A 22,125-nucleotide genomic window follows, 5' to 3' on the forward strand; every position below is an offset into this window, starting at 1 on the left:
GAAAAATCCAGCCACTCCCCTCTGTACTGGTGAGGTCTCTTCTCAGAAACTTGTCCCAGACTATATTGCAGACTTGAGAAGGATCTAGGTTGATTGGAGAGAGCACAGGATGCTGGAATGAGAACAATCAAAGGCAAAGCACGTTTTATAGGGAAACATAAAGGAAATTGTGTTGTTTAGCTTGAAGAGTAAGTTAAGGAAACACATAGCACCAGCTTTGTCACAAAGAACTATTACAGAAATAAAGGGAATTTTCTCTATGTCCCTGGTAGACTGGAAAGAAGCAATTGGCCTAAAAAGCAGGAAGAAAGACCTGATGAAACAGAATTTTTTGGGATAAAGTGAAATATCTATGAGAGATTTTTAAGACTAGCAGACTAGACATCAGACTAGCCCATCCTGCACTAAGAGAGCATGACATGCAAGAGGATTTCGTGAAATCTCTTCTCAACCTATGTTATTACAGTTCCATAACAGGTTGTAAAGATCCAGGCAAAGAGTTCATTCCTTATTGAAGGCTTGTCTGGAAACTAAAGATGATGGAAGTTTATCAGCAGGCACTTATCTAGTTGTTTTTATTATGGTGAAAAAGAGACAAAGTTGTTTTCCTACCCAAGCAGTAGTTGCTAACCACAATGGTGGCAGTCATTCTGCCATTGATTGTCCTCCTGCTTTGCAGCACGGTGCATTTAATGCTGAATCCATCAGGTCTTACAGGATTCTCACCTCTCAAGGGAGGGAGATCTACAGTCCACGTGCAGCTATTTAACTCTACCTCCTGTGTTTATGAGGTCATTTTTTTGTATTTTCCCAGTACTCACACAGGACATTGCTCTTGTGGTTGCTATCACGGTGGGAGAGTCTGTTTTTCAGGTAGTTGGAGCTAGTTTCCTGAAAACCTCCATACTGGATGGAGATGGAGCAGTGGAGTAGGGGCTGCGAGGTTCCAGCAGTTCCCAAGAACGCACCACTGATGTCGGTTTACCAGTTGTGGTTTGCTCCTGTCTGGACATGCTTCTCACCTTTGCAGATAACTCTAATTTGCAGGCTCAGCAGAAGGGGTGCAGTTTCCCGTTACCGTGTTGTTCTTGCATCTGGAATTTTAAGTGAACTACATAACAGAATCTTCTGCTTTCTTAAGCGTTTTCTTCTCCTTTCTTTAATCATGCTGAGATTTCCTGTGAATGCTGTGAGCTGTAATTATCATCTGCAGATCAGTGGATATGCTAAACTGTTTCTTAAAGGGATTATTTTTTTTCTGTGAATTTCAGATGACCAAGAACAAAATTATAATCACCTGATACTAAACAGTGCCACCCAGACACCTACACATGGTAAGAGAAAACAAAGAGCAAAATTACACATGTTGTAACTTTCCTCTGCCAGCCAGTAACATTTACTGGTATCAAAGTATGTTTAATGTTAATAGAAAGGTTCCTATGGCAATGATGCATGAGTGATGGCTTCCATTAACATTAAACATAGGACCATATTTTTAAACAGTGCTCACAATGAAATATGGCCCAGTCTTTTATAACTTTACCTATCAAACTTGTGTTTCCCCGTGTCTGATTGCTCCTTTCTCCCTTCTGCATCAGCAAGGTGCTGTCAGATTTAACTGGACACAACAATAAAAATGATAACCAAACAGAAGTGCATCTTGTCAGCCAAGCCACTCAACTTACAGTGCTGCTTGTGCGTATTTCTAAGATAGGTTAGAAGGACAGTGAACACAAGGCGAGGGCTCCTAAGCTGACATGATGTTGCCATCACAATTTATGGGCAGAGTTTGGGTTCGCAGCTAAATCCAAGCTGTCCAGCCCATACTTGCATGAGCCTGGTTGGGATAATCTACTGAAGGCCCTGATTCACTGCATGATGTCTCTCTAGTTTCTAGTATGTAAGATAGGTGAAGACCGTGAAGAGGTTCAGAAATGCCTCTGCCCACTTTCATAAACAGAAGTGCCTCTTTCTAAATCAGTTCCAGTGGTTGCTTTCACCCCCTTCCAAATCCCCTTTATTTTGTTGTGGAAGCATGACATTTCTCTGACCATAGGAACTTAAGAAACCCAGAGCAACTTTCATGTCCCTACACCCACCACAGGGTGGACCACCACTGATCTATGTCCATAACCTCTGAAGTGAACCTCAGGAGATGTCTGGGGCAACCTATCACCTCCATATAACCTGTCTGGTCATCCCTCTAAAGGGTGAGAGTAGCCTTTCTAGAGTTCCAGAAAAGGAACTAGGTTTGGCCTGTCTACCCAAACGGCTTCATACCTGTACCCCATGTGACAGTGCTCTTGCTGAGCTCTGAAGGACCATAATTTCCATTTGTCTTACCTCTGCACATAGTTCAGCACGTTTATTGGTACCTCTCTATCCCGCACACTTGACCTAATAAACTTGGAGTTGCCCCATGTCATCCTTTAGCCAGATTCAAGAGTTCAGCCACTATTCAAAGATACACCTTTGTTTTCCCCTTTGTTTCCACCATCTAATCCCAGCCTAGAAATGTGTCTTTGCTTCCTCCATGGCCAGAAACCTTGCTCCTCTCTGCTCAGCCCTGTTTGTCCAGCCCTTCTGTCTGCTCTGCCCTAGCTCCCTTCTCCTTCTGACATCCTTGGCCCCTGATTAGCAGTTGAGTGCGGGCTGCATGTCCCTCCCTGCACCACAACAATCATAAACCACTCAGTCAAATCACCTGCAGCTTCCAGGCTCCATCCAAATCAAGACCAGTCATCACCACCCAAATCAGTGGTTCCCCCAGTCTCTGTGCAATCAGTCCAGCTTCTAAATGAACCTTCACGTCCTCTCTTCTTTCTTCCCTCTGCTGCTGCCTTGTCTTGGTCTTGTCCTTGTTTTCCCCTGCACCCTTTACCCTTTGAATGTGAGATATTCCTCCAGCATTTGCGGCTGGAACCTTCCTTCTGCTGGGGAACCAGAAAGTGATGGGCAAATCTCATCCTAATATACACCGGTTCTCTCTTCTTGCAGCTCTGAATCTCTGTATTTGTTCCTCTTTTTGTTCTGGCATTTGTTTTCAATTCTGAAACTTCATCTTGGTAACTATTCTGGGATTTATCTATTGTGACTGTAGTGTGTTCTTGTATAGAAAATTTCCATGCTGCTTTGCTGTAAAAAAGGGTGGGAGAACAATTGCCCTTGAAAAGGTCACCTCAAACCTTTGGTGTTTCTCCTTCCTAGAGCGTGGGTCAGGCAGCTCCTCACCCTGCAAATTGCTTTCAGTTGTAAGACTACATTATTAGAGGTTTTTTTTTTTTCTGACACTGAAAAAAACATAGGAGAAACAACGTCAGCTTTAAACCTGGCAGTAACACAGGAGTATTTACCAAATCTGAACTGACAACCTCAAACACTTTTCAGACTATTTATTTCACTTACTTTTTTACTTTCCTGAGAAAAAGAAAAGATGAAAAAGATGGAGTAGCAAGATTGAAATTGTATTGTCTTCTCTCTGGTCCTACTACTTGTTCTTTTTGAAGAAGAAAAGAACAAGTAGTAGCACATGTTGAGTTCCAAGATCTGCACCAGCAAAGCCAGATGAGTCCCATTTGCCTGTATCTCTGCCCAGAAGTTTCAATGTAGCTCCATCATCAGGTCCCTATTGCATTCAATAACTCAAGGTAACAACATGTGCCAAAACAGTTAAATTCCCCTCTGGATTTGACAGATGCTTTTCTTTTTTCTCTACTTGAGAGGTAAAACTCAAAGCAGATACACTCATGATCTTGGATTAGAAACTTTTTTTTTCTTCATTCATTTCTTGCGTTTATTGTATCTTAATAGATTGGTTGGACAAAGTGACTCGAATGATCTGACTACAAAGAACTGTATGATTCATAGTTATGTTTTGTTCCGAAGTTATCCATATGGCCATGGAAGCTTGTGTTCATGATATTCATGTGTTACTGGTGAGCCATTGCTTGGTGAGCCTAAAAAGATGTTTAGACCTTTCAAATAAGACATCAAAAGAGCTTGCAGGATTCATGATCGCTGCTGAAATTCTGAAATAGTTCAACAAAACTACAGGTTTAATTTAATTCCCTTCCTGGCTAGGACATGGTGTACATTTTCTATGTGATTATGCAAATTTGTAGGTGGACATAAGCCATCCTCCTGACCACCATGTTCGTGAGCTCTGTCCCTTAGCCTGTCTCTAGCACCCACCATGCAGTGACACCATCTGCAAGGAGCAGAAGAAGGGAAAGAAGCCAATGTGAGCCTCAAGACATGCCCTGTCTTGCATCTGGCCTGAGCTCAGTTCACTCTTAACTGGACTAAAACAATCAGAGAAAGATTCTCAGGCCACCAGCATAGAGCAACCAGGACAGTGGATGCAGGTGACTCAGAATCATAGAATCATAGAATGGTTTGGATTGGAAGGGACCTAAAAGATCATCTAGTTCCAACCCCCCTGCCATGGGCAGGGACACCTGCCACTAGATCAGGTTGCCCAAAGCCCCATCCAACCTGGCCTTGAACACTTCCAGGGATGGGGCAGCCACAACTTCTCTGGGCAACCTGTTCCAGTGCTTCACCACCCTCAGAGGGAAAAATTTCTTCCTTATATCCAATCTAAATCTCCCCTCTTTCAGTTTAAAGCCATTGCCCCGTGTCCTGTCACTCCACACCCTTGTCCAAAGCCCCTCTCCAGCTTTCTTGTAGGCCCCTTTAGATACTGGAAGGCTGCTGGAAGGTCTCCCTGGAGCCTTCTCTTCTCCAGGCTGAACAATCCCAACTCTCTCAGCCTGCACCATAGCAGAGGTGCTCCAGCCCTCTCATCATCTTCATAGCCCTCCTCTGAACCCACTGCAACAGCTCCATGTCTTCTGATGTTGGGAGCCCCAGAGCTGAATGCAGCACTGCAGGGGGTCTCACCAGAGCAGAGGGACAGAATCCCCTCCCTCGACCTGCTGCCCATGCTGCTTTGGATGCAGCCCAGGACATGGTTGACTTTCTGGGCTGCCAGTGCACATGGCTGACTCATGTTGAGCTTCTCATCAACCAACATCCCCAAGTTCTTCTCCTCAGGGCTGCTCTCAATCCATTCTCCGCCCAGCCTGTACTGGTGCTTGGGATTGCCCCAGCCCATGTACAAGACCTTGCACTTGGCCTTGTTGAACTTCATGAGGTTCTCACAGGCCCAGCTCTCCAGCCTGTCGAGGTCCCTCTGGATAGCATCCCTTCCCTCCAGCGTGTCCACAACACCACACAGTTGGTGTTGTCAGCAAACTTGCTGAGGGTGCACTCAATCCCACTGTCCATGTCACCAACAAAGATGTGGGCACAGAGTGGGTTGAGAGTAGCCCTGAAGAGAAGGATTTGGAGGTGTTTATAGATGAGAAGCTCAACATGAGCCGGCAGTGCGCTCACGCGGCCCAGAAGGCCAACTGCATCCTGGAATGTATCAAGAGAAGCACGGTCAGCAGGTCAAGAGAGGTGTTTCTCCCCCTTTACTCTGCTCTTGTGAGACCCCACCTTGAGTACTGCGTTCAGTTCTGGTGTCCCCACCATAAGAGAGACATAAATGTGTTGGAGCATGTTCAGAGGAGGGCCACAAAGATGATCCAGGAGCTGGAGCACCTCTGCTATGAGGACAGGTTGCGCAAGCTGGGATTGTTCAGCCTTGAAAAGAGAAGACTTCGGGGGGACCTAATAGCTGCCTTCCAGTACCTGAAGGGAACCTACAGGAAGGCTGGGGAGGGACTTTTTACAAGAGTGTCCACTGATAGGACAAGGGGAAATGGGTTTAAGTTGAAGGAGAACAGATTTAGATTAGATCTTAGGGAGAAATTCTTCAGTACGAGGGTGGTAAGACTTTGGAATAAATTGCCCAGAGAGGTTGTGGATGCCCCCTCCCTGGGGGTGTTCAAGGCCAGGTTGGACGGAGCCTTGAGTAGCCTGATCTAGTTGAGAGGCGTCCCAGCCCATGACAGGGAGGTTGGATTAGATGATCTCTGAGGTCCCTTTCAGCCTGTGCCATTCTATGATTCTATGTTAAACAGCACCAGCCTCAATACTGACCTCTGAGGAATACCTCTCGTCACTGGTCTCCACTTGGACATCGAGCTGTTGACCGTAACTCTCAGAGTGCTTCTCAGCGTAATGGATGTGCCCATAGCAGCAGGTTGTGCAGCCATGAGATCACTGGTGCGTTTGCACTGAACTCTTCCAATGCAGGAAGGAATAACTGCTAATTAGTGGCGGGATCGCATATAATCTGTTCTGTCAGGCTGCTATCATTTAATTAGCACAGTGCTCTTCGCAGCGCAGTTAACACAGAGGGAGAAGAAAGTCTCTTTTCTCCCTGCCTGGCTGGCACAGAGGGTTCACAGAGGGGTGAGACGTGTCTGTCCTGTTTCGGAAAGTGTGATGTGTTGGGGAGCACGATCTCCAATGGAGATCAAGAGGAATGACCACAGGCAAGTGGGTCTGTCAACCCATGATTTGCAATACCTGGATGTAATTTGTGCTGTTGTTCAGGGCTCTGAATCAACCAGTGTGACTTTGAGTATCCCACATCTTAAAGAAGGCTGTTGATCTTCTTCTGTTGTCAGTCTATTCATGCATCTAATTCACTTCCAGGACACTGAATGTCCCATCATGGAGGTATCTACAGTCCTTTAGAAACCTCAGCCTAAATTGTGCTTTCAGTGATGGACTTCAGATCTCAGTTCCACTGAAATCAGAAGCTTAATGTGAATTTCCCCAGTTCTAGACTTTAGTTTTACACCAGCTGCAGATTTTAGCTGCAGATGAAGAATTCTACAGCAGTTTTTGGAGGTGTAGTGATTTTGTGCGTAAAAGGTGAATGTGAGTGCTCAAGTACTAGTTTCTAAGCACAATTAAATATTATATATGAAATGCAGAGAAACCTCTTGATACATTAATTAATCTTGCTTAGCTGTTCAGTCTTTATACAAAATGAGCACATAAAATTATTTAACTATAAAAACATTAAAATGTCAGGAAAAAAAAAAGCTAGGTGCACAGTACAGAACTGATGCTGTGTAGCATTAGCTATAACAGAAATACATGTGGACTACCTGAGATCAGTTTCTGTAAAACTTATTACTTTATATTTTACTGCTCCTGAAGTTTAATCTCATCATAATCACTGCACATTTAATTACACTGACCAAAAGAGTCTTGTATAAACATTTTTTACATTTATATAAATAACAAGCACATTGCTAAATTATATCGTTAGTAAGAAGTTCATATCATAATTTTTATGTCAGTTCATTGCATTTGATAATCATCTCAAAACATACTTGGTAAACCACCATAAGCAGCAAATGGCTTCACTTCAAGTTTTTAATTTGACCAAGTATTTTTCCATAGATGATGTCTGGGTTTGATCTGATGGAGGAAAATTTCATTTTAGAGCTGTACCCATGTGAATTTTAAACAAACTCCTATATGCATTCATGTGTGTGTCTTTTTTATATCCTCCCCCCCCCTTCCTTTTCTCTCTTTCTCTTTCCTTTCCTATTCCTTCCTTCCTTCTCTTTCTTTCTCCCCTCGCTTCCCTTCCCCTTCCCCTTCCCCTTCCCCTTCCCCTTCCCCTTCCCTTCCCCTTCCCCTTCCCCTTCCCCTTCCCCTTCCCCTTCCCCTTCCCCTTCCCCTTCCCCTTCCCCTTCCCCTTCCCCTTCCCCTTCCCCTTCCCCTCCTTCTTTCTCTTTTCTTCATTCCAAAGATCCGGGGCATCTTCCTTCCCATGCAGTAATAGGGCTTTGGGGGATAAATTGCTGAAACAATTCTTGCATCAATTTTCTAACATCAGACCAGAAATTTCGACTTGGGACAATCCCAGAAGATATGAAAATTATTCCCTATACTGTCACATCTCCTCCAGCAATTTGTTGAGAATTTCATGTCTGTTGTGTTTAAGACACTGTTTACAAAATCGTAACAATTAAGGAGTGTTTAAATTAGATTTTATCCCCAGTAGAAATACATGTGAGGAAATTAGAAGATAATCAGATCTCCAGAATATAACCTACAGAACAAATAGACGGATTAGGTGCACCGTTCTTTCTGCGAAACAGCAGGGCTCTAATGAAAGTGGGAAGAGAGATGAACCAGGGAATCTGAGAGGACCAGACAACATCGTGCCAGCTTTTTGATGCACACAAGTTGCCATTTGTGATGGGGATACCAGCTGATGATTCAGCTGCTTTGTACACCAAAGATTGGTGCACAGACTGTTGTGTTGCACAGCTCCAGTTACACAATCGCAAAGCAGACTGGAGCAAAGTCGCCAGTGCATCAGGATCACTATTTTCCTGTCCTGACCTGAGAATTTGCTAACAGTGTCCTACAGCCCAGGGCCACCCTCTGTGCAGGGCTTCTTGGGGCCATGGGTGGACTCGCGTGGTGTGACTAGCCTGTGATGACATGTGTGCTGACCTTCCTTCGGGCAGTCATGTAGAGGGTGGAGAGCAACCCTGGGGCTGAGAACAGGTAAAGGACTTCCATGGCAACTTCCAGTACTCATGTCGTGGGTTAGGCCGATCCGGCAACTAAACCCACGCAGCTCTCCCACTCCAGTAAAATGGAGAGGAGAGAAAAATGTAATAAAAGAGCTGAAGGTCGAGACAGGAACAGAGGAGCACCCACCAACCACGGTCCTGGGCAAAAGAGGCTGTTTTCTTAATGCAAAACTATTTATTAACAGCTACCTACAAAGAGAAAAGCAAACAAAAGCGGTTACTTGAGAGGATAACAAGAAAACCAGGCCAGGTCTTAAAAACAACAACACTCCCCCCTTTGCCTCTTCTTCCCGGCTCTACCTCCTCCCCCCAGCGGCGCAGGGGGCAGGGAATGGGGGGGTGCAGGTCAGTTCATCCCGTGCTGTTACTGCCGCTTCCCTTAAAGGAGCAGGAGCCCTTACACCATTGTCCCTTGCTCCAGCGGATCCCCTACTCATGGGAATGCATGAGTCCTACCCGCTGGGGGGCAAATCCTTACCCCATCGGATTTGCCCCAGTGCAGGCTTTACCAGCCCTGGGCTTTTAAGGAGCTGTGGCCACTCGCCCTGCCGTGGGCCATCACACAGACTGTAAATGCCTCCGGCGTGGGGCGGCACAGCGACCCGAAACGCGGCTCCGCACGGACTGAGATGCGCAAATGGCCTCGCCCCGTGCCCGGGAGTCACAACAGGCTCCGGCTCGGGCATCTCCTTTAACCAAACCCCTCCCCATCGGCGGGGGCATCCCACGGGCTCGAGATGCACCGTGCTCAGGCTCCGGCATCTCTTCTCGACGTGGGTCCTCCACGGGCTGCGAGTGGGTCTCTGCTTGCCCCACCGAGGGCTGTTTGCAAAGGGGCTGCTGGCAAGGGGGGCTCAGCCGCGGCACACGCTGTTCCGTCCCATCTTCACTGACCTCTGATCTGTGTGGCCGTTTCTCCCAGATCTCAGCCCTTTCGGGGTGAACTCGGCCCGGTGGGCGCCCCGGCAGCGGGGCTCTCCCCGAGTTCCCCAAGCGGCTCCGCCGCCGCCATCCTCGACGGGGCGGGCATCGGCCCGGCCGGGCACCGGGAGCGGGGGCCGTGCCCCCCTCCCATCTCCTCGCTCCCGGGCACAGGCACACACCTTTCCGGTTCCTTTGTCCGACGTAAATAGGGCAATTCGCAGAGGCGCCGATTGGCTCAAGCCCCGAGGGGGACGGGAGTCCGGTCTGATGGGCAGCTTCTGCCACCCGGACCTCCCCCCCCCCGCTTCAAACCATAACAACTCAACATTGAAGCAACTGGTCTTTGCATTTTAGACATTTGTCACATTAAGACATGATGCTGCGTTGATAGAGGATAGAGAGGGGGACTACCTCGAGCCCTTTTCAATTTGACCAGTCTACCAGTTTCCCAAGAAAGACGAGACCCTTGTACCCGACCCGCCTGCCACAGCCCATTTAAGGAGAAGGGGGGTTACCTCGAACCCTTCACAATTTGACCGGTCTGTCAGACTCACGCTGACAGCATCCCTGGGACACATCCCTCTGGACAGCCCACAAGGTCAGAGGGTGGTCACCTAACCTACTCAGGGACTCTCATGGGCAGCAGCACTGGGACAAATCTCTTATTTCCCTTGTATCAATTATTGAAGTTTCCAGAAACTTATATTTATAGATGACAAATTTTATTATATGTGCTCGTGACAGGATATAGGTTCGAAGACAGCCGGTGATAGGTACTGAGTGCGAAAACACAACTGGTCAGTGATCATTCTAACTAGCTAGTAAGGTGTTAGCAACTCAGTGCCCATAACACAGAGCTCTTACCCAATAAGTGTCCCTATGGAGGAAGAAGAGAGGTCCAGCCTGTGAATTGATCCCAGATGTTCCTTTCGAGGTCTCCCCCCAACCACCCCTTCTCTTTAGCCATTTTTATACTTCCAGGTGGATCTTGAGTGATTCTAGTCATACATACCTTTGTCAGGATTAGTGTAATTTTTTCTCCCTTCAATTTAAAGGTATAGACTAGAAAAAATTCAGAGCACATGCTCAGTGAGGGGTGGTCAGAGCCCAGAGGTGGGTAGCTTTCAGGATGGAGGTGTGTTTTGGCGTTATAATGACATTATAATGAGCAAAGCTCACCTAAAGGACAAGAATTTTGCAACTTGTTAAACACTAACATGACCAGCTTGCCTACGTAAACGCCTGGCTAGGGCTTGGCGTCCTAACTCTGTTCATCACCGCTGTTGAGGCAGCAGTTGCCATCCATCTTCCTTGACAGCTATGGTTCCCTTTCCCAGCCATTGTCTATCCCTGGCAACAGGGACGAGCCACGGTACCTTCGTACCACTCTGCTCCCCATTTCAAGGATATTGTACGTTCTATTCCACCAGGACAGGCCTTATCCATGCCAACCGCATTCTGTTCCTGGGAGCAGCAACTGTGTCTTGCCTCAAAGCTACTTTAATATTACAGCTTGTGAGCTGAGCTTTGGAGAACAATGTTCTTCCATTCCCCCCATTTTTGGTAATTTTTCCACAACATTGTATGTTTGGAGAAAGAAATCACTCTTCTCATGGTCTTAGTACGGCAGGGCTAAACCAGCCTCCCGACTCCAGGTGCAGGCCTATCTGCTGAGTATGGAGGCCTTGACTTGCAGATAAACACTGTTATGCCGCCCATGACGTGACCCGTGTTCTACCCAGCGACTATCATAAATAAAACACTGAGGCTTGTGGAGTAAAACTCTCCTGTGTAACTGTGTCTCCACCCTGACCTGTGGGAGGAATCTGAGGAGCTTCTCCAAGTGGCAATGCTATTGTTAAGCAAAGGGCCAACATGAGCTGAATAGCTCTGACACTGGCCTCAGGTTCCTCTTATAGAAGCAGAAGGTCTTGAACCATAAGCAAAGAGAAGCAGCGTCGTTATCCCTGGTGAATGAGAGAATGGTGAAAAAGACTGAAGGTTCTGGAGGCAAAATCACAGCATCATTAAAATCTGAGCATGTAAAACCTATGAGACAAATAAATTATTTTTTTTTTTTTGCCATTTGTATTGCTAGAAGTTCCATCAATGTGGAGTTCACTATGACTGCCAGAAGATTGTGGTGGTCCCTGCAGCATCTTCAGCCTGTCTGCAGGCTTGTGTCTCACTCTAGTCCCAAAGAGCTGAAACGAGACAGTCACACATGGTCTGTTCAGATGGATGATTCCTGTCTCTCAGCAGCTAGAGCTAGTTTTGCCTTACTCACCTTGCTTGTCTACTGCCAGGACAAACATGTTGATGCATCTTGCTTTTCAAAACAGCTTCTCCTCCATGCAATGAAATGCTTTGAGCATGCGGCTCTCACAGAGCTGGAAGGAGTTAATAGGCTGACAGTTTTCGACTGGACAGCCTCAAATTCAGCAAGAATGAGTCCCAGTCCCAGTTCTGCACAGTTTTACATACTGGCTGCTCTGGTGCCACAGCCATGTGTTGTTTTCTGCATCCCCATGAAAAGGCAGCGAATCCAAGCAGAAGTGAATGTATGTTTTCTGCTGTGATCGCCGAGTGCAATTCTACTTTCTGTGGTTTTTCCTTTGATTTGAATTGGCAATGTTACTCTTCTCACCCCGTGTTGTGAAGTGGCACGATGCTCTGTCCAGTTAAGCACTTTGTGTACTGAGAAGCATCTTCATGTCAATAGCTCCTGGGTGATACGATTCAGGTGTATTATTGTGCTGTGGGTATATGTAGTAGGACTTGAGGGCATCATCTTGCAACGTGTTGGGGTACGTCGTCCTCTTTGCGTCCTACTCCTTCAGATTGCTGCTCAGTTCTCAGCCATGAGCCTTGAAAGACCTAATCCTTGTGCCATCCTGATAGGCAGAGGTTTTTTATCATTAACTGAATTTTAAATCCCATGTCTCCGGCTGATATAAATGAGGGCAGCCATTCACTGGAGAGCTGCTGATTTACACCACAGAGAATCTGACCTGGAAATGCATAAAGCTCTTTGAGATTCTTCATAAGAGATGCAAAGGACTATTAATAACAGTGTTTGTAACAAAAAAAAAAAAGAAGTGTGAAAACACAGATACTCCCCCCCCCCAAACACTGAAGACAGATATTATAAATTTTAATTTGAGTCTGTGAACATCAGTTCTTTCCCTGCTATAACAGCATGTCACTTCCAGGATGGCTCAGGAGGTGCTAAGACTTGGCACAGAAGGCTACCAAACATCATCAGCTACTACCAGCTTCTCCTGAGGAATGCGGTCCATCGTAAGATCTTGCATCGGAATCGGAGAAGACTTAGTGTCTGAGCCTTCAAATGGCTGAGCAGAAGGCGGCACTGGGGGAACAGTGTGTGCTTTGACAGAGGACTGAAGCGATGCTGAGCTGAAGCTGAGCAGCAGAAGTCTTGGTTGTATCAGCTTCTCCTAGGTGACATTGTTTGCTTTCTCTGGGTGAATGTTTTAAAAGGCATCTGTTGAAATGTCTTGCAAAATTCACACAACATATGTGCAGACTCATGCAAATATGGAACACATCCCTTTTGCCACTTGAGCTTTGTTTAAAATTTTGCCACAAATTCACTTTTTTTTTTTTTTTTTTGTCTTGGGTATCATCTGCTCTTGTCCTTGACATGAAAGGTTCTGCGCCTCATGTAAACACACTTTGAAACAGAAACTCTTCCAAGAACAGGCAAGACGTTTCAAGAAGACTTCAAGTATAATCTCCACAACACAAGTCTCCAGCTTTAGAAATGCTGAGGCTGCTTCTGAGCCTTGTGCTTGCAGAAAGTTTGCAAAGCACTGACAGTGAAATGAGACTCTCCCTCAAGTTAGAGTGACTTTCCTTCCTTCACAGATTACAAAGCAGTCGAGAGCATTTCGTAAAGCAGAGGATTGAATCCATGTGGCAACTCAGAGGCCAGCTGTAACGGCCATCCCCAAGGCACAGAGGGAAGTACTGCAGCCCCCTCACATCCATGTGGGTGACATGCCAGCCACAGGCCGTATATCCTGAAAAGGTTGTAGTAGGAAACATGTTGTGGGCAGCAGGTCAACGGAGGGGATTCTGCCCCTCTGCTCTGCTCTCCTGAGAACCCCCCCTGCAGTGCTGCGTTCAGCTCTGGGGCCCTCAACATCAGAAGGACATGGAGGTGTTGGAGCAGGTCCAGAGGAGGCCATGAAGATAACAAGAGGGCTGGAGCACCTCTGCTATGGAGACAGGCTGAGAGAGTTGGGGCTGGAGAAGAGAAGGCTCTGGGGAGACCTTCTAGCAGCCTCCCAGTGCCTAAAGGGGCTACAAGAAAGCTGGAGAGGGGCTTTGGACAAGGGTGTGTAGTCACAGGACACGGGGCAATGGCTTTAAACTGAAAGAGGGGAGATTTTGATTAGACCTAAGGAAGAAATTCTTCCCTCTGAGGGTGGTGAGACACTGGACCAAGTTGTGCAGAGGACCAAGTTGTGGCTGCCCCATCCCTGGCAGTATTCAAGGCCAGGTTGGATGAGGCTTTGAGCAACCTGGTGTGGTGGAGAGTGTCCCTGCCCATGGCAGGGGGGTTGGAACTAGATGATCTTTGAGGTCCTTTCCAAACCAAACCATTCTATGATTCTATGTTCCTTTGGCAGTCTGTCAGTGCAGGCAGTGCTCCTGGTTCCTCAGGTGCAGAGCTCTCTGCCAGTCTGCTCCAGGATGACACCTTCTTAAGTTTTTATGCAATAGCCTGGTCTGAATGGGGCAGCGGAGCCTTTCTGAGTCTGGCCCATGAGTTCATTGGTTCTCATGGAAATACAACAGGGTTTGGACTGACCCGACAATTCTGGCTCATGAAGAAAAAAAAATTCACAGTTCTTGCTTGGTAGGTGTCCAAGAAGAGAGATTAGAGCTGCAAAGGATGAGTCTTTCTCCACAGAGATTCCTGCTCCCTTCTAGAGCTTATCGTGCCCACATTGTGCAGCCTAGTGAGATTTTGGCAGTGCTGTGCCATGCCACCAGCCCTGCCAGTGGCTGGAGCAACACAGCACTCTGGTCAGAGCACTGTGAAACCACTGATGCTCAGTAGATGAGGAAATGCTGCAGAGTTGAGCCCTCTCCCGCTGAATTAATCAAAGAGACACTGGCAGAATTTTAAGATGTTGCATTGGCTGCGGTGTGGTTGCGTGGTTGCTTCAGGGCTGCAGCAAAGGAAATGTAGAAACCAGGAGAAATGAAAGAGCTGGATGATGTTCCCATCTCTGTTATATGTGCTATGAACTGGGGGAGCTTATTTCCTCCGTGTTCCTCTGCAAATAACCTTGCAAATTGTGCCCAGAATGCATGATGTATCAGAGAGGGATAAAATGGCATGTGACTGCAGGATGGTGGTGAGGCAAATGTAAGCTAATACTGACTTTCAGAGGTAATCCCCATAACCATGGGACATTGTCGATTTTCCAGTGGTCATCTCCCATTGCCCAGGATGTAAAGCTGGACTGAAATGAGTGGGAATGCTGAAGAACAGAGCAGCGTACAAACTTGACTACCTTGCAGGGCACGCGGAGAACTTTTTGTCTACATCCTACTAATTATCTCCTACATCTTCCGTAGGAGCCAACGAACACCACGAGCAAAAAGCAGAGAGACCAGAGAAAGCATGACTCAAATATATTGCAGGAGTGAAGAACTACTAAGAAACTTCTGCTGAACTGGTCCCAGAATACAAATTGCACAAGATATTTCTCCTTACTAGTGCCTCTCAGTTCTCTGCTCTTTCCCTCAAACTACATTATGCAAAAGACACCTGAAATTATTTGTGGTCGTTTCAGTTTATCCTTTATTTTGCTGAATGATGGGTAGTGGATTTCAAGGTGACTTCTCATTTGCCAAAATAATTACGGTCTGATCCTGACTGACTGGAAGGAAACAGCAGTAAGAAGGTGTACTGATTCTGCACAAGCCCATCAGATAAATGCGTGGCACTTAATTTCACACACCTCATGCAAGTAGTCAATTAATGCTCCTGCTTTGGCACTGAACACAAATTCCATACATATGGCTGGGCTTATTTCATCATGTCCAAACCTCCATGCAAAATGGAGATTAGATACAGGTTCTGGCTGAGAAATTTGTAAAGAGATGTTACCCCAGGGTCCTTGCCACACAAGCACAAATAGGAGTGGGGACATAGTTTCAATGCTGATACAGTCTCTGTTTACTGGATAATATCTAATCAATTTTTTCCAGTGTCCTGACGAATATGATGCACTTCCTAATCCTGCAATCAGTCTATTAGACATGGATTGAAGCCATCAGCAGGAAAATAATGTTCTCAGAGATGACACATTAGCTATATGCTCACTTGGGGCTATGTTCCTTTTACCAGACAATAACCCTATTCCAGGAGTGCAGAGACATACATAAGCGATAGGAAAGAAGAGTTTATTAACCAAGATGGTTATTGCATTGTTGAGAGGAAATTTTCACCATTGCTAAATTCTGTAAGAAAGTGCCTCGTAATTTCTCAGAACGGGGAACAAAATGATGCTCTGGCAGAGGGCGGGCTGTTCCTTTTCCATGGAGTGGCTGACATTGGCTGTCAGTTGTCAAGCTCAGAGAACAGCATGCAGGTGCTTGCTGAAACGTGCCAAGCTCCTGTTCCTGGCAGAGCAGTCTCCTTCCACCTCCCCTTGCTGTGCTGGCAGAGGTGGGGAATTGCACGAGATGGGGTATCCCATGCTGGTGCCAGTCTGGTGCTCAAGGAGAGGGGAAGCGGTTCCTCCACTCACGGTCATACCCTGGGCATAGCTGGGAAAGACTGCCCTGTTGTGATTTCTTCTGCAGGAAGCTTCATTGTGAGGAAGCTCGTGGAGCAGCAGAGAGCATGGAATCAGTGATTCAGGGGAAGGAAGGAGCAAATGTTGGGTTTCTTGACATGCTGGTTGTAATTCAAGAGTCTAAACATGGGTGGCATCAAGTCTGTGATCGGTCCTATATCACTTCTTCCAGTCTTTTGTGAGTGTCTCAGATACTGTGGCATATCCTCGACAGCTCAGATGCCTCTGAATTGAGCACTGGATGCATAACTCTGCGGAGAGCTGCAGAGGAGTGCTCTGACCACGCTGACTTTGGGAAATCTCGAGCAAGATCGTGCCAGAAGACAAGACTGTCTCAGCCTGTCTTTGAGAAGCATGTATACAATGTGAGGGGTAGGTGACAGAAGGTTCAAAATATCTAGGGAAAGTCACAGTGGGAGGAAAGCTGTGGAGGCAGCTCTGCATCCCTACGAGCAGACGTGCGTGGGAACTGCTGGGTGCATTTCTAGGCAACAGAGAGCACCAAGTATGTAGTGAAATGTGAGCGCTCAGAGAGGAGGAAGATGTTCTGCTGTCTAACACAAACAGGGCTCCACACAGGAGGAAGGTAGCAGGGGAGGAGATGGTTTGACTCCTGCAAATTTTTTTTTCAGGAAATAGTTTAATTTGTGATTCAGGTGTATAAAAATGTCTGCTGAAATATCTGCCCTCTACTTGGGTGGATTTTGTTTTACATTCTTGTGTGAGATGGAAGAAATTAGCAAATGTTTGGACACTGCACAAAAGCAACACATTTGTTGAGGTGAAATTCCCCTTGTGCTCTATTACTTTTGGGCAGAATCTGTGCTTTATTCTCAACCAGTCCATGGTTCAGAGGAGGTAAGAGGCATCTTGAGGCACGTGAGTCCATATTGAGCACATGTTGTGTTGCTTGATGAGCACACTTTAGGGCGGTGCACAACAGGAATGTGTGAACCCAAGAGTTGGGCATTCTGCCACTCCTCAGCTGTGTTATCGGAGAACTTACCCCTCCGATTTCATTTTCAGGCCATACTTGAAGTGGTGACCTCCTTGGTCTTTTGCCTCAACCAGTGCAATCCCATCACTGCTGCAAGTTCCCACAGAGCCCACCGTAGTCTGTTGTAGATTCGCTTCTAATAATTGAAGCTCCTGCTATTTTTAATACTCTTGTATCTGCCTGTTTTAATATCTGAACACCTGGGAGCTATAAATGCAATTCAAAAGGTCCCTATCCCCTGGCTGAGTGGCTGAAAGACCATTTTCCATCCAGCTTGCAGCAAAGGAACATGATTTCAAAACGCTGCAAATTGTCTGGACTTGAATTCTTACACCCAGGCTCAGGACTAGCCTTTCTCCTCTGGCAGGGCCCTCAGCATTAGCATCCTGACAGTGGGCATTTTGACACTGGCTGAGGACTCCCTCAGTGACCAATAAAATGAAAATAAGTAGGGGGCATCCTCCACCCCTCAGAGATGGCACCTCCTTTTCCTGCCTCAGAAACCTCTCCAGACCTTGTCTTGTCTTTTGACTGCACCTAGATTTGCACCCCACAGCTCCAAGTCACACTCTAGAGCCCACCAGAACCCCTGGGGCCACGCACTGGATTTGCCCAGGAGCCTCCAGGTTCAGAGCATTAATCAGAAATCTGGCACGAGAAGAGACCAACTTCATTATCAGCCCCAGTGGAAATAACCCCACGGACTCATTCCCATGTCTCTGAGGGTGGGGAAAGCACAGCTCGCTGGGGTAAAGGCAGGTGATGCTGCCTGAATGCGTGCAGGCTGCAGTGGGGTCAGTCCACAGCACTGTGACCCAGCCCTCCATGGAGAGACCAACAGTCCACCAGACCCATTGTCCCACTGTGAGGACGACTGGGTGGTTCAGACACTTTCACGGCAGCAGTTTGCTTCTCTCCATAATCATAGAATCATAGAATGGTTAGGGCTGGAAGGGACCTTCAAAGGTCATCTAGTCCAACCCCCCTGCAAGGAACAGGGATATCTCCAACTAGATCAGGTTGCTCAGGGCCTCATCCAACCTGGCCTTGAACGTCTCTGTGGACGAGGAAACAATATCACAGGATCCATTTTTCACTGATCTGCCAGTGCCAGTTTGAGTCATGTCCAACAGCCTGTCACTGAGGCTGGCTCAGATACCGCTCTTCTGCCCACTGGAGTTGCTGGGAATGGCTTGCCTCTCTCAACTTGGTTTGGTGCACACTGTAGACATGCCTTTCTTTGTTGTTTGTGGTTTTTTTTCAGACAAGCCGCGAATGAACAACATCCTTACTTCTGCCACCGAACCCTATGATCTGTCCTTCTCCCGGTCCTTCCAGAACCTCTCCCACCTCCCACCATCCTACGAGTCTGCTGTCAAGACAAACTCAAGTAAATATTCTTCTCTGAAGAGACTAAGTAGGTGTCAGCTCATTTCATTTCCTTTATTTCTCATTTGCTTGTAAGCTGCAGTGGGCACAATGTTAAGGCACTAACCTTCTTCCTTCTGTCGTTGTACTGCCCAAGTTGGCATCTCCAGTAATGACTCCTTTGGCTGTCACTTCCCATCACGGAGGAGTATAGAGAAAAAGTCACTTCATTACTGTGAGAGCACACGTGGTTATTTGCCTACTGACCTCCCTGCTGTGCTCCTTCCCACTACTCCTGATAGAGTCATCTGAGAATCCTTTTCTTTCTGCCAGTCGAGACGAGCCAAGCTGGCTGCCTCAGGTCAGCTGGGCTCACCTCGGCGTACCCAGGGCAGATATCACACCATCCATGGGGGTAGCTGGGACGAGATGACAAACTTAGGCCAACAGAAAGCTGCTGAGATGGTTGGGAGCATCTGTTGCAGTAGGAGCACATCTGGCTGCCTTGAGCAGTGCTGCGATCTGCCATGCTTCATGGTGTGTATGTCTGGGTCTGGTCCTGACCTGTGCTGGGCATGGTGTGTCTCTGATATTTCAGCATGTTGCTCACTACCCTGTTCACACTAGTTAATGTCTGCTCTTTCGTGCTGTTTTATGTATTGCATTGTTCTGCCAACTCTCCTGTAATGCTCCAGCCCATCACCTTTGCTGATGACAAACTCTTCAGTTTTGGTGGAATTATGAAATAAATGATATTTTTGCAGGCAAATGCTCTCTCCAGACTGACACTAGGTTTGTAATATGTGTATTTCCATGACTGTTTTCTGGATGCAGCTGTGTATTCACACTGCCTGATTTAGAGAAATAACGTGGGTGTTTCTACTTTCAATAGTTTCACTGAAGGTGGGTGAGGATGAGATCCTGCTTCTTCAGTCTGTATAAAATCTTCATTCCCAATTTAGCCAGCTAAGTGAAACACACAAAATGAAGTGGTGGGGAAGCCCTTGAACTGTCCACAAGAAATCTCTGCGGAAGATTTTTCAGAAGACAAAATGGAATGGAAATGTAGCACATAAAAATCTCAGTTCACTCCTTGGCACTTTGACGTGGGACTTACGTACATGTTTAACATTAAGGAAAATACATTTGTTGTGCTTAAAAGTAAGCATGTGCTTAACTGTGTTGGAGAACAGGGATAAGGTATTTTGTGGTGGGAGCCTGCCATCTTCCCTGTTCGGTGTGACGTGCACAACTCCACTTCGGCCATGAGCTTTGTTCCCTGGTAACGTTTGGATCTCACACTCCCAACCATAAGCATTTTTCCCTCACTGGATCTCAGTGATGAACTGTCCATGTTCTTGAGCAGCTTTTATGATACTATCTGATATTGGAAAAGCCTTGAAATCATGGCATTGTAATATTACTGCTTTAAAATGTCTCCATTTTGAGCTGATGCTTTATTTTAATTTCTCAGTACAAAAAATATATCCTCTGGATTGTCCCAAAAACTGCTGTTTCATTTGTAATGGATTTGCAGTGCCTGGGATTACCTGGGATACATACTTCCTATTCAGAATCTGGAAGATGTCTGTCCAGGCATCATTGAGAACAGTTTAGAGAAGTGCCCACCATGTACAGCAACAGTGGCTGCTCCTGTGATAACGCAGGGGAAGGTCTGGACCTCTTCCAGCCTGTGGTTCATTTATTGCTTTACATACTGTGCGTAGATGATCAGTGAAATCTCCTTGAATTTCACATTAAAGTTATTATAGAATCATAGAATGACAGAATGGTTTGGGTTGGAAGGGCCCTCAAAGATCATCTAGTTCCAACCTCCCTGCCATCTCAGTGAAACATTAAAGAAACACAAATGAATGCTAACTGAAACTCCCATCTCTTCCACGGTCAACATCTGGAAATGTCAGATTTGAACACCATCCTCTACCTACTCCTACAATGCTTACCTGACTCACACTGAGTGTCAATTCCCTCATGCCAAGCAATGCCATCCATGCGCTGAGCAACACCGTACTAAGTGGTGTCTCAGCAATCTGACCCAGCAGGTGCAGAATTTTGCTCAGCAGTTGAAGAGAGGACAGGCCCCTGTCTGTCCAATCTGCCCCTCAGTAGATCACAGCAGAAGGGAATAAGTATTGAATTCAAACACTACATTTCCTAGATATTTGTCTAAAATGACAAAAATAGGCTTCTGTTAAGGTGCCGTGATTAAATGTCCTCAAGAACGTGCTGAGCATAGTCAGTGTCCCTCTCTTCAGCTTTTGCTGACCCTCTGGACAGTTAGCATCCCTGTCCCCATTCAGAAGACACCTGACAGTCGACATGAATTTCAGAATGTTGTTAGTCTTAGATCATTGGCTGGAGTGAGGTTCATTCACCCCTTGACTTTTAAGCAGCATCAACCCTAGAAGGGAATGGCTGCACACCGCGACGGAAACACCAGCCATTTATCCATCAACAGCAGGTCCAGATATGGTTCAGTCATCTTTGCAAGGCACCAACCCATCCTCTTGCAAACCACCCGACAAATGTCAAACCGACTGCCTCACACTACGTGTCTGAGTAACTAAACAAGCAGTTTCAGCTCTAAAAGTGCTAAGCACTCCGCACTCCCACTGGGCTTGCGTATAGTCAGTACCTCGAGAATCTACTTGAGGATATGGTTTAATGGGGATTAGGGATGGTTGGACTCGATGATCTCTAAGGTCTTTTCCAACCTAGAAATCTATGAAATCTATGAAATCTATGAATCAGTGAATCACTTTCTTACAGCTGGTCTTCTCCAGAGCCGAAGGAAAATAAGCACCCAGCTCTTGGATTTTCCCTTGTAAAATGCCAGCAATATAATTTTCCTATTCCATATGAAGGAGCTAAAGGCAACACAAAATCCAGAAAAACTAATATCTAAATATTGGGCTTTGCAAATGAATTATTGGGAGTTTATTTTTCAAATTTAAAATTACTTGTTTCTAATGAACTCTTTGCCATGATTTAAAAAAAAATCAATGTTGTGAAGAGCTCATTAACAAACATAATATTTCTATTTGAGTAAAACAAAAGACATCAGATACTTTTTTAATCTGTTTCAGCTATTTGTCTGGGTTTCTTCAAGCTTGCCAGACACCTAAAGGTCACTTGTTTTCCCACAGTTAGAAGAAGCAGATAGTGAAAGACAGTTTCTGCCCAAGAACATCTAAACTGAATAATCAAGTCATACCCAGGAAGAAATAATATTTAGTATCTCCTTGCTAGAGATGAGGAGACAGAGCTCAGCAAGGGTATGGTTAGATCCACCTCATCCTGCTTTATCCATCCAGCAATCAGACATCTTATCTGTCTGATGTAGGCATCTCTATAATCAGTGAAGGACAGTCCTCTCCATATGAACCCTCTGAAAGTCCCAATCTCTCATTGACACCAGATTTGCTCCGATAAGCTACTTAGCTCTTTGCTGGATAAC

General features: G+C 46.2%; 1 protein-coding gene across 1 annotated transcript in view; it reads left to right on the plus strand.

Annotated features, from left to right (window-relative positions):
• Positions 1–22,125, plus strand: part of SHISA6 (shisa family member 6) — a 272,818-nt gene that overhangs the window by 243,193 nt on the left and 7,500 nt on the right. Inside the window, exons 4-5 of the mRNA XM_086624183.1 lie at positions 1,272–1,334; positions 18,544–18,696. Of these exons, the coding sequence (XP_086480309.1) occupies positions 1,272–1,334; positions 18,544–18,696 (216 nt within the window). The remainder of the gene's footprint in view (positions 1–1,271; positions 1,335–18,543; positions 18,697–22,125) is intronic.

The sequence above is a fragment of the Tauraco erythrolophus genome, chromosome 20, assembly GCF_009769465.1.
Source record: "Tauraco erythrolophus isolate bTauEry1 chromosome 20, bTauEry1.pri, whole genome shotgun sequence".
Classification (NCBI taxonomy): domain Eukaryota; kingdom Metazoa; phylum Chordata; class Aves; order Musophagiformes; family Musophagidae; genus Tauraco; species Tauraco erythrolophus.